Raw genomic sequence first — 14,783 nt, forward strand, 5'->3', positions numbered from 1 at the left:
TTCCGTCGAAAGCTCATCGCTCGCTAATTTTGGTCCGTCTGCGCCGCTGAAAACGGGTTTATTGCCGCTTCGATGCCGACTTTGCGCATGCGCAGCACGTTGTCACCGAATGTTGGAGAGTCGAGAGCCGAGATCCAAGAGCCGAGAGCCCAAAGACCCCACAAGAAATCCGGAGCGGAGTGGAGCTAGTTGGAGAGCCGTACAGCTGGCTCTCTAAGCCGAGCTTTGATCGCCGCCGTCTCTGACTTTGTTCATTTTCCTCTGCCAACATTCTGCAATCGGATTGTCTTTGCATTTGTGTTTACCCTTAACACTTTGCTTTTGCCTGTGTCTTTGCCTTTGGCTTTACTGTCTTTGCTGACTTTGCTCTGCTTTTGGAGCGTGCTGCTCACTCGGCGGCTGCCCGATAATCGGGCTCAACAGGTTTATTGATTAAGATTTGTCAGACCTTTTTCTCGATGTGATTTCTTGCAAAATATTGAACAAATGTAACAAAAATTAAAATGGGTTTATGGGTGGAGAATTTAATTCAAAAGTTATAAGACCAACAGGAGTGACATGTATACATTCTATGTGGTCATAGAAAAATAATTTAAATAGTACAATATACTATACATAGTAATGATATTGCATTTGCATAATAAGTGAAATGAGATATTTTAAGTTTATTAATAAAAATACATACAATATATTACACCTTATAATATAAAGCAAAAATAGTTCAATGCTTAAAAAAATGACTTTTTTATGGGATATATGCCAAAACAAAATTACACTTTCATTATTTAAGCCGCACTTCCGATTGCAAGCAGTTACTTTTGATTTACTTTTACACCGCTTGAGATTACTTAATAAATTGATCGTAATCCATTATCGATTTGCCAACTAATATGCCAGCGTGCATTGTTTATTTTTAGTGCCCTAAATGCTTTTCCTTCTTTCATTTCCTCAACTACCGTGGTGACCGCAATGACATAATGGTAACAATAACACGGCCAAATTACGGTTACGGTTCAATTAATGAACCGCGTTGGCCCAAACGAGCTGAAAACCATCTGCCAGCGCATTAGTCACAAATACAGGCCCTCAGACTCGGCTCAGACTCGCCATAGTAAATAAACAGAAATTGTTTAAGCGCCTCATGAATTATTGCGCATACGCCGCGTGGTCCGCTCGTTCGAGTGCCTCGCTTCGTTTGGCAATTAAATGCTGGCCGCGGTAGTTGGTCAAGACTGCACTTCGAGCGGGATTTGGATTTTCATTGACCGAAAACCACAGATCGAAATTCATTATTCGCTGCGAATGCAAAATAATGCAAAACACTTCGCGGCTATCCTCAAAATGGAATCAATCAAGCTCCGTTCACCGCGGCGTATGGTATGTGTATCTCTGTCCCGTTCTATTACGTCACTAAGTACTGCAGCTTTGGCTTAGAGTACACTGGGAAAAATTAGGAGTAGTGGGTGTATTTCAAATGTTCATAGCAAGTTAAAGGGCTCACATTTGCTTGGTGCATATATCTTACATATCGTACATATAAGTTGTTGTTCCATAGGCTTAAAATATTTATTAAAATGAAAAAGAAGATAATTGTTCTCAGTGCAGCGGCAGTAGCAGCAGCATTAATAGCAATAATGCTGCACTGCATCTGCGCCCGTTCCGCATGTGAAAGTTGAATTCGAGCACTGAGCCCGGCTCAAGCGAACTGAACTCCACTTGGCCCGCCTGGCTATTCAAATTGGAATAGAGCCAGGCTCAGCTCGGCTCGACTTGCAGTAAGTATCTGTATCTCAAAATGTATCTGTAGCGGTAAGTGTATCTGTAGCACGCGGAATTGTCGAGTGCTTTATCGCCAGCGGCGTGTGCCTTGTGGCTCACATCTCACAGCTAGTTACGTTCAAAGTATCTGTATCTGTATCTGTGTCCGTGTCCCTACATCTGTGTGAGAATGGGAGCACCGTGTCGCCCGGCAGTTTATATGTGTTGAGTTGTGTGGGTCGAACGGTTTGTTGAACCGGTATTCCACATTTGTTGCAGGTAGCACTCACTAGCGTGTTGTAACTACTACTTAACTGGTCGGCAAGCCACCAACAACAAGCCATCGATCAATAGATCCATAGCCCACAATTGCCAGGTATTTTAGATGTATCTGATAACATTTCCATTTCGTGAAAATTACACTTGTTCGGAAGGGGTGGTCCGCGATAACTATAAACTATTAACTAACAAATTCGTAGATCGAAAACGTTTCCTTTATTTTGCTAAGTTTTAAATATTATTGAAATTCCAGGAGCTTTTTTACATTAAAACTTAGCCATATGTTATTGAACTTTGGTTAACTTTGTTGCTTGTGAGTTCTGCATTATAATCCATTACCAGAAATGGTGCTTAACACGTCTGGAAATTTGCAATTATAATTCAGAGAGCAATAAAAATCCAGCAGTGAATATAAACAGGCAATTAAAATAAATAAACAGACATTAAGGAAAAAGTCTTACATTAAGACGTTAACTTCAACGCGCCTGCTTTGTTTTTTAGTTTCAAGGAGCAACTCCTCAATTATGAATCTTTCACATATATAAGCACTCTGAAGAATTCTTTAAAAGGGCCATAAAAATTTCAGTTTTTATGGCACTTCCTTAAGTGCCACTTCTGCAATGGCAATGTATTGTGGCAATTTCTTGCGTCGGTTCTGTTTGTAATTAGCCCAAATTCATGAAAACCCAACCCCAAAAGCGAGTTTGAGTCATTCTTATTTGCTTGCCCAACAGAATCGAATGTAATGAACGAATTTGATACCTTATTGTGCATGACTTGGTTAAAAAAAAAAGCAGTTCAACTTGTTTTTTTACAGCTCCTTACTGTTATTGTTTATTACATATAAAGATTGTGTTTACTCTGCAGCTGTTATTTTTTTTTTGTTTTTATTTTTGTTTTGTATTTTCTGTTGTTAAATGCAACTGGTTCGATTTTACATTCTCTTGACGGGAGCCTTGAGTTGTGGCTGCCTGAATTGAATTGCAATTCCGCGAAAAAGCAACCGATTCCGCTGCTCAGTCAGCTCCGCGATTGACCTTGACAAGTGGCTTCAATCCAGTCGCTTAGAGGATGAAAAAGTTCACGACGAAGCGAAACACCTTGCTCAGCGTGCTATTCGATTCGAGTCGCTCGGGGGATTCCTCCCTCAGTTCGGCACCTTCCACCAGATGGGCGTCCAGTTCGGCCTCCAATTCTGCTCCATATCGCAGTATGTACCACTCGGCCAGGAAGTAGATGACCAGCGTGATCAGTGCAAACTTGACGTAGATCTTAAAAATGTCGAGTATGTGGAGGAACAGCTGATGCAGCAGCTCCATTAGATCCATGATTGCGGCCCACGTTGCGTATACGTCATGCAAAACTTTGGGTCTATCTTCGGCGTGTTTCGGCGTTTGCGATTTCCGAAATGAGGTCGTTTGTTGTTTGATGTTAGCTCTATTATGCAATCCCTAGTCCAAACTTATCGAGCTGATGATGCTGATGCACATTTCGCTTTCGGCCGCTTGACTGATGTCGCCTCATTTGCATTTGATCGCGTTAATGATCGCGGCACAAAAGTGCGTGTTTTTCTCGATAGATCTCCCAATGTATCTCTCAGTGGTCAGCCATTGGGCAGGCGCCTTGATTATGCTAATTTGTTTTGGGCCATCGGGTATTATCGCAGCGGTCGGCCTTTCTTTCTCCTTTCTTCGCCGTTGTCTCGGACCCTCTGAAATGGCTTTCTGTAAATACAAATTTCGTTTTAATTTGATTGGAAATTAATTTGATACACACACAAAGCTGAACGAAAGGTAAACAAATTGGATTGCGAAAAAGTGGTCCGAAAATGGGAGCACTAGGTGTGATCGGCATGGGATCTTATGGAGATTTCATGCTTGGGGCAGGTCGGATTACTTAATTAGCATGGAAAATGATTTTTTGGCTAGATTGAATATTTAGATGGCGGTAGGTAAATGTGTTGGCTGGGAAACCAGATCGAATTTGTCAGGCTAAACCTTGGGCTTTTGGTGCAGAGATGTTGTAATAAACTATAAATTATAATGGAGAGACAGAATAAAAGAAAAGGTAGTCAAGTTCATAGAAAAACCAAACTACAAATAGAGGTATAAAAATAATTATAGTAAATAAAAATGTTTATTTTTCTAAGAAAAAACTATTACCAATATTATCATTAAAAAATCAATTCGACGTGCCCGTCCTAAAATAAGCATATTAAAAATGTTTGGTAAAGCGTTGGCCTCATAAAAAGAAATCAATCAAATTTTGGAAATAATCAAGTTCAATTCACTTCACCTGCTTTTTGGCCCCGGTAATGAACGAATTATCGTACTTTATATCATTGAGAGATTAATTTTAGACAGTTCAAAGATCGCTCAAAAATGGCAGCCACTTAAACCCTAATTGACCATGTTTTGAAACTTATAAACCTAAATTCTATAAATGGCCACCACTTCATCTGTCAATTGGCAATCAAATGATCGTTATTATAGTAAAGTGACCCCTTTTTTGGGGGGAACTACGCCCCTGCCAGCTGCCATCCGTCAGCGGGCAGATCGACAATTTCGAGACAGAGCCGAGTCAAAACTGGCCGGAGATTGCATCTTTTGGATTTGAATACACTTGACAATCGCTTAACGCAAACCGACTTAACCTTAGCCAAGACGAGATGTTCGAAAACGCAGTGGGGGCGAGGGAATCGGAGGAGCAGTCGGAGTCTCCTCTTCGGCAACTCGATAATCGCAGCAATTATACTAAGCACACAAATCAACTTCAACTTGGAGACCCGTTCCAAAGATGTCTCGCAGCTGGAGCACTGGGAAAACGAGCCGCCACGAAATGTTTTGCATTAATTTCAAAACGCATGCGAAAAAGACGCAACATATTTATAAGACAGGAAAAAAACGCAAACTGCATTGGGCAAAAAATGAAAACCAGTTGCAAATATGGCATACAGAGTGGATAGCCTTCGTTTCTGGGAAGGATTTCGATCTGCCCAGCCGATTGGCACATGCCCAAGTTGAACTGCCGCATCAGCATGAGCGGAGTCTCGAGAAGATTCGTCTCCAAAATGGGCAAGAAGATTTCGCAGAAGCCTCACACATCTCCACGCATCCGACGCAGACGATGAGTTGGATCTGAAGCGGTGGATCTACCGGTTTTTCGAGATCAGACCCAGACACCTTGAAAGACCTTCTGACATTTGCGAATTGTGTACGCTGCCTTTTTTCGGACACTGGTCACTCGAGAATGCCCTTTAAAAGCAACATACATAAATCAGTGCATCGTAAATTTTTATAATTTTTAAAAGTGCCTCATTTCATTTACCAATAAAGTGTGGTACTATCTATGAATAATGTACGTTTTTAAAATCTTTACTGCTGCAATCTAATTAAAAAAAAAAACATTTTTTGTATATGCCACTTTAATGATTTTCCGTGTTTTAATACAATCGAATTTTTTAAAGAGCATTAAACTTTACTGGCTTAAATGCAGCATCCCCTCTGGTAAATGAATTTAATTTGCGCAATTTATTGAAGACAATTTCAACACCGTGAAGTCGAGTTAATTAAATAATTTCTTGTTTTGCTCCGCCTTCGTATATTTTGCATGAAATTCGCGTCACATTGTAAATTATTTAGTTGCATATTAATTAGTGGACACTTCCAGCAAACCGTAACAAAGAAACAACAAGAAAAGCCAAATATTGTTTAAGCCACTTGCATAATGCAAATGGTGTTAACTTGACTCCAGTTACCAGTTCATCGTTGCCTTCTTTTTTTTAGTTTTTTTTTTTTTTGTTGGCTAGCCCATTAAAAAACGTGAACCGAAATGTTGGGAAAAACAAATGTGGGTGAATGGTCAAGAAAAGTAACATTTTGTGATTTATAATTTCCAGCAAAGCGAGGGGCGCACGAAAATTGGTGTCACACTTTGTCCCTCTTTCGGTTAATGACTGAAATTGAAATAGACTTTTAATTTGGCTTTTCAGTTTCGTTTCGTCTTGGATTGGGTTTTGATTTGGATTTGGGCTTTTTAAATTTAAATTTTCATTTGCCTGCAGACGCGTTATTTCCGCATCAGTTGGAAGCGGCCTATTTCTTATGCACGAACAACTGGCATTGCGTAGGTGTACTATGTGTACATATCTACATATATACATATATAGACCATATATAATTACCGCGGTATTATTTCGCCTCTCTGTACGCGGAAATGAAGTCTCAATAGCCCGTTGTGGCACACAAACTCGAAAACTTGAACTACTTCTTCGATTTCAACTCGCTTTTTACACTTATTTAAATTCGGCTGGGTGATGAAGATTGCAGGAGGTGTTACAAAACGCTGGCCATTACTCAAGTCTTCAACACCTTTGGGTTTTTAAAAAATTTTCACATTCATCGAGCAGGAAAATTGACCTTAGTATTTAGTTCTTATCAAAATAAACTCATATAAATGCAATTTATAATCTAACGTTCAATCCCTAAAATTACCATTATTACCATTTATGGATATACAAAAGCTCAAAAAAACCTTTCGAACATGAAATGTTAACTGTTATATTTAACTAACTTAAGCCTTCTCAGTAATCTTAGATGATCTATTATGACCCCAACACCCACATTTCCTATAAAACCCTTGATGGGAATGCTAATCCGGTGAAGGGCTATTAGCTAACTAGTTATGTCGACTAACTATTGTCTGCTTCCTTTTCCCATTTCGACGACACAGTGAACATTCACTAGTCGTTTAGGCCGCGTTTGTGTACATTTCCCCAATTTGCTGCTGTTTGTACTCCCATTGTGGTTGGATGGCAGACAAGGCCTTTATCAAAAGATCATTTGTGGCGACGCCAAACTCACCACATTATTCATCCATTGCGGCGTATTATCGTCTTATCAGGTCAGTAAACAATATAAAACACAAACGGACGTAGCACATAGAAATATATTTTTACAATTTTCAAGCTTCTTCTTTTTAGTCGGATCGAAAGCTATATACCATATGTTCGCCAGCTGATTGCTGTCAAGATGAGCTTTAAGAAGATTTCGTGTGCGAGTGAGACAACTATGAATTCACAAGCGAGATCGCAGAAAGCTTTCATTTGAAGCTTGAATGCTACATTTGAATAAATAAATTTAAACATAACATGTACAAGTTGCCATTTGTAAAGGTTTTTCAATACGTTTTAAAATATTTCAAACCATTTTTTTCAAGTTTCTTGATTGACTGTTAGTTTTTTTACTTAAACGAACTAAATTAAAGCAGTTTAAAGCTCCATGAAAAAAATGTTGCAGCGAACAGCTCTTTTGTGTCTTAAAGCTCTTTAGTGCAGTATTTTTTGCTTTTCATAGCATTTCCTCTTGATCTTAGTCAGCAGTTTTTAATGCTGTTTATTTGTGTTTTACGTTTTTTACTCTGAAGAACTTATATTTTCTCAATGATAAACATGTTGTGTAACAATTATCTCTAATATCTTCTTTATTAAGTAGCATATCAGTTTCATTAAGTTCATAAATAACATTAGCGTTATTCCGAGTTCAATTTCGCTTCCTCTTGGTCAATCCATTCCTTCAAGTACGGATATATATACCACTTGGCTACGGCATTCAACAAAACAACCGCAATCCTCTCCAGCGGTCGATTGATAAACACCAACTTAAAAAGCAAGAAAGCCCATAGAGGAAAATCGGACAAGAGCGTAAAATATAGAATCATATCTATAGCCAGCATATAAGATATCATGTTGATATGTCCTATACTATGCAGTCCTCTGAAAATAAGGAAACATCAATTTTGAAATAAATATAGCTCTGTGTGTGTTTAAAATATGTACATACCGCAGGAAGTAAACAAACAACCGATGCCGATCAGAACGATGAGGTTACTTTGAAAATTGCCTTTGTAATCGGGATCGAAAGCTTTAAAATCTGAACCCAGATGACCAAAAGCTTAGTGCAAGTGTCCGAAAAAGTGGTTATGCAGATCAGCCTATGAATGAAGCATGAAGATGAAGATACGCAGATACGAAGATACGAAGATATCCCCTACAATGCTGTAACAAATAAATTTCAATTGTATAATTCATTTATTTCTATGTAAATAATTTTTTAAATTTTCATGTATTTCACTTCTTAACCGAACTGCATCCAGAAGCGGACTTAAAATGTTTTAGTTTTTAAGAGTACAGCTTATTCTCGGAAGAAAGTGAAAATAATTGGTACAATACCTTTGTACTGTTTTATGGTTGGTTTTATTGAAGTAATAACTGTATTTGTATTCAACGATTTTTTTCAAATTAAAAATCTTAAACGCTCGCTTTCAAAAGCTAAACGCTTTTTACTTCATCTGAACTGCTTTACATAAAGTCTTCAAACTTGGTCCAGACCCAGTGAACAAAAAATCCGTTACTTTTTAAGATTTATTTTTGCTTTTGTGCACATCACAAGCAATACTTTTCTTTACAATTTTAAATGGAAGGGGGTATGTGTATATTTAACAATGAAGGGAATGTGTTCATACTTTAACATATTTACAACGGGTACATTTTGGGTAACATTCAAAACTTTTGGGTGGTAGGGCGCCAATTTGGGGTCGCATTTTTGTGACAACAACATCAAGAACAACGAGTATAAAGCTATTTTCACTCATTCGATGGCCTCGATTATTTCATATTCTTCATCCAAAGAATGATCATAATCGATATTGTATTTGTTCTTGATCTTGCTCTTGTAATCCTTGAGCTCCGCATCGTTTTCGAACTTATTCGTATTATATCGCTGTTTGCCTCGCGAGCTGTTGCTGTTGCTGTTGTTCTTCTTGCCGGATTGCAGGGTATTGTGAGTGCGGTTCCTAGATCTAGTTTGGTTGCTATCCCTATCTCTATGGCTAACGCTACTAGGCTTTGATTTTCTTTCGCTATTTCTACTAGAATTATGTTGCTTCTGATGTTGCTTCTGTTGTTGTTGTTGTTGTTGCTGCTGCTGTGATGATGAGTATGACGATTGGGGATTGGTACTTGGTGTGGTAAATCTCATGCTACCTCTAAAGCTATTTTTGGTCATTTTACTGTAGTTGCTGCTATCTACGATTCTATTGCTGCTGTTTATTCCGCCGATTGCCGTGTTGCTGTTGAGTGCTTGATGTTGCTGCTGTTGCTGCTGTTGCTGCTGCTGCTGTTGCTGTTGCTTTTGAAATTGCCGCTGTCTTCCGCCGCGCTGTCTGGTTCCGTTTGCTGTCCCAATCTTATACTCATCATCGGCCTCATATCATACATCATTCAGCTGCTGCTGGCGCTCTGGGATGCGATACAGTTCGTCGTTGTTCTGGTAGAGTTGCTCCGATCCCTCGCAGTTCACATTCGACCACCAGTCGCAGACCCTGACGGCCTGGTTGAATACGGTTCCATTTGGGCAGAGGAAGGAGTACTGATGGCCCGAGTGGAGGCACCAGTGCCAGACCTATGATGAATTCCATATGGTTTATATATAACTTCACCAATTTTCAGAGTCTTATTCGAACTCACCTGACAACGCGTCTCTGTATCCGCATAGTAGCCCGGCTGGCGCCCCTGGCAATTGAAGGCCAGACCCTTTGGCACGGCGTCATAGGCGGGGTAATCCTCGCCAGCTGTGTAGCCATCGATTTGCTAACAAAAGTGAAAATGAGATGAAATTTTAAGGCATTTTTCGAAAATAAATATTTACATCGTAATTAGGTTACGAGTGAGACTCTTCCCACCTTTAGCCGCATTTCGAAACACTTAAAATGCAGTAAATTGAATTAAATAATAATGCTGTTAAAAGTAATTCCCTCGCACACCAGATATCGTATTAAATTATGACTTTGTAGATCGCCCGTGTGAATTATCTCACCGCAGGCAGCGCAGCGACCTTCAATTGTGGGTGGCAGCATGGGTGGGTGGTGGTGGCACATGTGGCTGGCGAACATTGCCCAAACGCAGCAACAAAATGAACTCTAAACAATAACAAATTACAATTTGAAACGATTGCCACACAAACAGAAATTTAAAATGCAAATGCAATAGCCGAAAAAAAAGGCTGTCGAAAAAACCAACAAAAGAACCAGCGAGTGTTGAAAATTGTGCACTTGCAACAGTTGCAAGTAATTGGGGGCGCAAACAGAGGGGGGCCACCATGTGACAACCGACTGTCAATCTCATGCGTACGAAACCATGAAATGCCGAAAAGAGCAAAATAAAACAATAAAACTCCGGCGGCTCCAACACGGATCACAACACACACCGCGTATCGAAGCTGGAAGAGATGTGGATGTGATTCTTTTGTGTCGATCTCACTGGGGAACCATCCATCTGGGCCAAGCATCCATTGGTTCCAGCCTCATTTGAGCGCCAGTGTGTTGCATCTTCGCTGGCTGTCTATCTTGATCTTGCCTCGATTTCTTATCCCATTGTTGCCGCTGTTACGCTCGAATAAATCTCTCTCCCTTTTCAGGGGGTTAAAGTTGCCGCCGTTGGCGCTTGTCTATTTGGGTTAATGCTGAGTTTATGCTAATTGAATACGTTGGGACAGGGCAAAGTGATTGGCAATGTGCAGCACATTGATGGGGTGGGAAAATGGCCGAGCAGCAGGGGGTTTCTTCATGGGAAAAGATTGGGACTTTATGGCCAATTCGCAAACATCTTAATCAAGGATCTTATGGAGTTTTAAGGCGAAAAAGTTATTGCTTTATGTGCATAGTTTTCAACTTAAAAGTAATTGATTTTATATTTGCAGTAAGCTGCTTACAAAATACCAAATGAAGTCTTTACCATTTTTGCTATCTTCTTTAGAAATTTTTACATCAACACAAACATTATTAAACAAGCAAACACTTATTTTCCAGAGTGCAATTGCAACCAGGATGCACCTTCCACTCCAGTCCCATTTCGATTGCATTGCAAATTCGAGCTGCCTCGTTTTTCCTCTTAACTTTTCTCAATCACTTGCAATTTTCACGCTAATAACTTTCCAGGGGCTTTAAGCATTTCCAGCGGCAACAAAAGACTTAAACAACAAACTATATGGACCGCCCATTGCCTTACTAACCCAAAAAGCGGACAAGATGCCACTCTCGACCAGAGCCCCGCACACCATCAATTATTTCCCTCCACTCTCAACCTTTGGCCAGAGACCAGACCATTTTCCTTTAAATACCAACCCGCTAAGCCAGCCGAGATGGGCCACGGCAGTTACAGCCGGAAAATGGTTAATTTTCCCTGCATTTTCCTTTTATTTCTGCTTGACGAGCGCGCGGCTGAGGGGCCACCAAGGCTAATTGATAATGTAACACAGCGCAGAATGCCTCAAATGGTGGAAAGCGAATGTTGTTTCCCCTTTTTACTCGTATAGCTTCCTAACTATGATGCACTTCAAAATTTGCTATTTCAACTATTTAAAGTAATAAATAAATATAAGTGCTAAAAACTATTTAAATTGCTTAATAGTAGATCTAACAGAAGATAAGCTGCAGGTATTAATTACTTAAGCTTAGTTCCTCAGTTCCTCCTTAGTCTCTTAGTTGGTGTATTTAAATTAGGGAAGCAAAAACTCATGACGACACCTTTTTAGAAAGAGGCGTCCTCTGTTTTCAGGCAGCTTGGGTTCACTTTTCTCTGTGTGTTTCTGGCTAAGACGTGAGAAGTTGTCTAACACTTTGGCAGACAGGTTGTCTGCATCGTGTGTTAGCCACCCTTCCCCCTTGGCCGCCCCGAATCTTCTGCAGCTTCTTCTGGCTCTTTTTGGCCTCTTCTTGCAAAATGGCATGCTGCATGAAAAGAAGATGGCCAGAAGGGTGAAAGGGGGCCGCAAGCGCTTTTTTGGGCTGTTTTAAGAGGCAACAATTGTAATTGTTGCTGGCGTTGCTAGTGTTGCTGTTGTTGCCGTTGTTGCTGCTGTTGCCGTGGCTGCAACTTTGCGTGGGAGTTTGTTGTTGCTGGCGTGGCTTTGTTGTTGCTGGTTAAGATCCCTATCAAACAAGAGACAAATGGTGTGCGCAATCTTTTTACTCGGAATGAATGTAGGAAATTATCTCAGATGACACTTTTTTGTGTGCTGCAGCTGCTCATGTTGATACAGCAACGATGCGGACAAATGGGAACAGACGCGGCCAATGAAGTTGTCAATTCAATGTTGGCCAAATTATTCAATAAGCCATTTCCCAAGCTCATAAAAGGCCCATGGAAAAATAGCTATTTTCCATGATTGCGGACCATAAAAACGATTCAAAAGGGAAAATGGGCTTAGTGGCGTTTCGCTCTTTCGGATTTCGGATTGCGGATTTCAGATTTCGGGATCGGGAAGAAGACGACTCCACTTACCCCATTGACACAGTTCCCGGTCAGCATCGAAAACAGTCCGAACACGACTATCATAATGCAGGCGCTCCACTGAAGATGCTGCTGCCGTCTGTGTTGCTGATGCTGCGGTGATTTGTTCGCTGCTGTTGTTGTGGCTGCCATGATGTCTGTTGCCTTTTGTGTGTTGTTTGTTGTTTTAATGTTTATTTTTGGTTATCCGTAATCCGTAATTTAAATGTGATTTTTTTCCTATCTAAAAGATACAAAACGAAAATCGAAAGAAAACGAGTCGAGTGGGTTGTTGATATTAATTTTCTGCGCGCAGCATAATTTTGAACGGAATTTTAGAAAGGAAACATCTTCTCCTTCTTGGTTTATGCGGCATATTATTAGATTTTATATCTAAATGTTTACTATAGTCAGCCGAGAGGAGGCAACCGCAATGGCTAATGGACAATCGAGTATTGCTGACGGCGATGTTGCAGCTGCTGCCGGTTGCATTCACTTTTTGTGCCCGCGGATTGTGTGCTTCTAATGGATCTTAATTGATAATAACTCGAGTCATTTAAGTCGGGGCTAACGATATTGCGTTAGATTCTTGTTTAACACATTGTTCGTCGTAATTTGGTTATTTCAGTACACGTTTTATATAGATTAACATAGAGTGGCTGTCTTTTCAATCTCTTCACCTTTTGGCATTGTTAAAAATGTAATAAAACTTAAGGTTTTGTATTTTTTTATGTTAAATTATAATTAACAAGTATCTAACATTTACGGAACATTTTAGTCTTCAACATAGATCTTTCGTTAAAAGAGTACTAAGTCCGTAATCCACTAGATGTGATATTTAAAGTGCAATCGTTATATAAACATCCTATGAAGGTTTCTAGATCTATGAACACTTTATTTGAATGCCATTTCTTGAATAGACTTTTTTATGCTTAAGTTTGTTATGTTAAGTAGCACTTCCTTTTCAATTAAAGTTCCTTATCCTTTCAACTACAATAGCTGATAGTGTTTATCCGTTCTTAAGGTATTCTCGTTTGCTTAATGTTCACTGCGCCGTTGGGAACTAATTTGCGTAATTGATTGCTCAACTCTCAGCACCATTTGAATGCCACGCACTTTGCCGCGCTAATAAAACACACGCCGCAATTTATTACAGATCCGATGGAGCCGTATCGTATCGGTATCTTATAGAATCGGGGACTCACTTCGTTTCGAACGGAGGAGCAAGCGCTGGGGCTCTGCACGTGTTGCCGCGTTTGAAGTTGATGCAAAAGTTGTAAAAAATTCGCATCAATTTTAGTTTTATACTCAAGAGCAGAGCGCTGGCTCGTTGGGCTCTCTGCAGATGAGCGAGGCTGCCAGCGGCTAAATCCACCTCGTCATCGGTGGAGTTACCAAAGAGCAACATCATCGTCACAGAGACGAGGCTGGAAAAACTAAATCATCGTGTCTATTGATGCCTCGCTCGGCTGGTCGGCTCTTCAAATCGCAGTTATTCTCTCATTCATGAGTGCGGGGGATTTTTTTATTGGACACCATACACAAAAAAGCGCGGTCGGCTTTTGTTTTGCTTTCGCGGTTTGTTGATGTTTGCTTGGCTCTGTCGCAAAGCTGTGAAAAATTAGTGCAAATTTCGGCTTATTTGTGATGCCACTTGGCCAACTCCACAGCGACTCCATTTAATTGTCGCGCTTAGTGCGAAATGTTCGTTCATTAGCGCCCGATAAACGAAAGACTTAGGCAACGAACTCGATTGGCATTGATGGGAAAAATTAATAACATGCATAATTTTGACCGATGGAAATAGGAAATAAGTGAACAGTTTTTACCGAAATATGCAACAATAAACTGTGTTTATATGGTATTAAAGATCAAAATTTTAATTTTTAATTTTTATATTATATATTGCAACTATATAAAATTCATACGCCTCTTCATTATCCTTTTTTAATTATACAGTTTCAGAAATAAAATTGTATTATTATAACTGATGTTGAGTTCGTTTAAACAGATAAATGATTTATGCAAAAACCTCTCGCTTTTTGTTAATTGACCATTTATAAATTAAACATTGTCTAGAACTTTTAATCTTACGCGGATGTTGCCCAAGAGATTCAGGCCTACTTCGCCGTCAACTCACAGCATTTCATTTCGATTTGCGAAAAATTATCATAAATTAGACTAATTAAAATAAAATGCTGCAATAAATTTCCATCGCTGCCGTTAGCAAGACACATTCATTTGCTCTAGAATTGATGCCGTCCCAGCCGCTGAGCCGAGCCGCTCACTTTCAAAAGATGTGCACGGTGGCAATCCGGTTCATTGAGTGCGCTTCAATTGCTGAGACATCGACGGAGTCTCAAGACCTGGGACCCCGAGATGTGGCTGCTGCATTCTGGTTCACCTTCGAGAAAAGCAA

At 39.9% G+C, this 14,783-nt stretch overlaps 3 protein-coding genes and 1 long non-coding RNA gene across 4 annotated transcripts; 1 reads left to right on the top strand and 3 right to left on the bottom strand.

Moving 5' to 3' along the window:
* The first annotated feature begins 2,062 nt into the window (after positions 1-2,062).
* On the top strand, positions 2,063-6,983 carry LOC117141162. The gene is made up of 2 exons (XR_004459461.1): positions 2,063-2,134; positions 6,769-6,983. It is a non-coding gene; the product is annotated as an uncharacterized LOC117141162 (long non-coding RNA).
* LOC117141161 lies at positions 2,841-7,040 on the bottom strand. The gene is made up of 2 exons (XM_033304499.1): positions 6,900-7,040; positions 2,841-3,761 (listed from the first exon to the last, which is right to left on the bottom strand). Exon 2 carries the CDS (start codon positions 3,363-3,365, stop codon positions 3,102-3,104), a length of 264 nt encoding a protein of 87 aa, XP_033160390.1. The 5' UTR covers positions 3,366-3,761; positions 6,900-7,040; the 3' UTR covers positions 2,841-3,101.
* A 454-nt stretch (positions 7,041-7,494) lies between these two features.
* On the bottom strand, positions 7,495-8,030 carry LOC117140715. The gene is made up of 2 exons (XM_033303781.1): positions 7,878-8,030; positions 7,495-7,810 (listed from the first exon to the last, which is right to left on the bottom strand). Exon 2 carries the CDS (start codon positions 7,780-7,782, stop codon positions 7,567-7,569), a length of 216 nt encoding a protein of 71 aa, XP_033159672.1. The 5' UTR covers positions 7,783-7,810; positions 7,878-8,030; the 3' UTR covers positions 7,495-7,566.
* A 449-nt stretch (positions 8,031-8,479) lies between these two features.
* LOC117141595 (probable basic-leucine zipper transcription factor O) lies at positions 8,480-13,081 on the bottom strand. Its single transcript, XM_033305109.1, is given in 3 exon segments — positions 8,480-9,497; positions 9,563-9,685; positions 12,377-13,081. Coding segments are annotated over 3 exon segments (1,077 nt in total). The 5' UTR covers positions 12,518-13,081; the 3' UTR covers positions 8,480-8,684.
* Between the last annotated feature and the right edge of the window lie 1,702 nt (positions 13,082-14,783).

The sequence above is a fragment of the Drosophila mauritiana genome, chromosome 3L (assembly GCF_004382145.1).
Source record: "Drosophila mauritiana strain mau12 chromosome 3L, ASM438214v1, whole genome shotgun sequence".
Lineage (NCBI taxonomy): Eukaryota > Metazoa > Arthropoda > Insecta > Diptera > Drosophilidae > Drosophila > Drosophila mauritiana.

Coding starts and splice junctions, on each gene's coding strand:
- LOC117140715 (XM_033303781.1), bottom strand. CDS start 7,782: ATGATATCTTATATGCTGGCTATAGATATGATTCTATATTTTACGCTC.
- LOC117141161 (XM_033304499.1), bottom strand. CDS start 3,365: ATGGATCTAATGGAGCTGCTGCATCAGCTGTTCCTCCACATACTCGAC.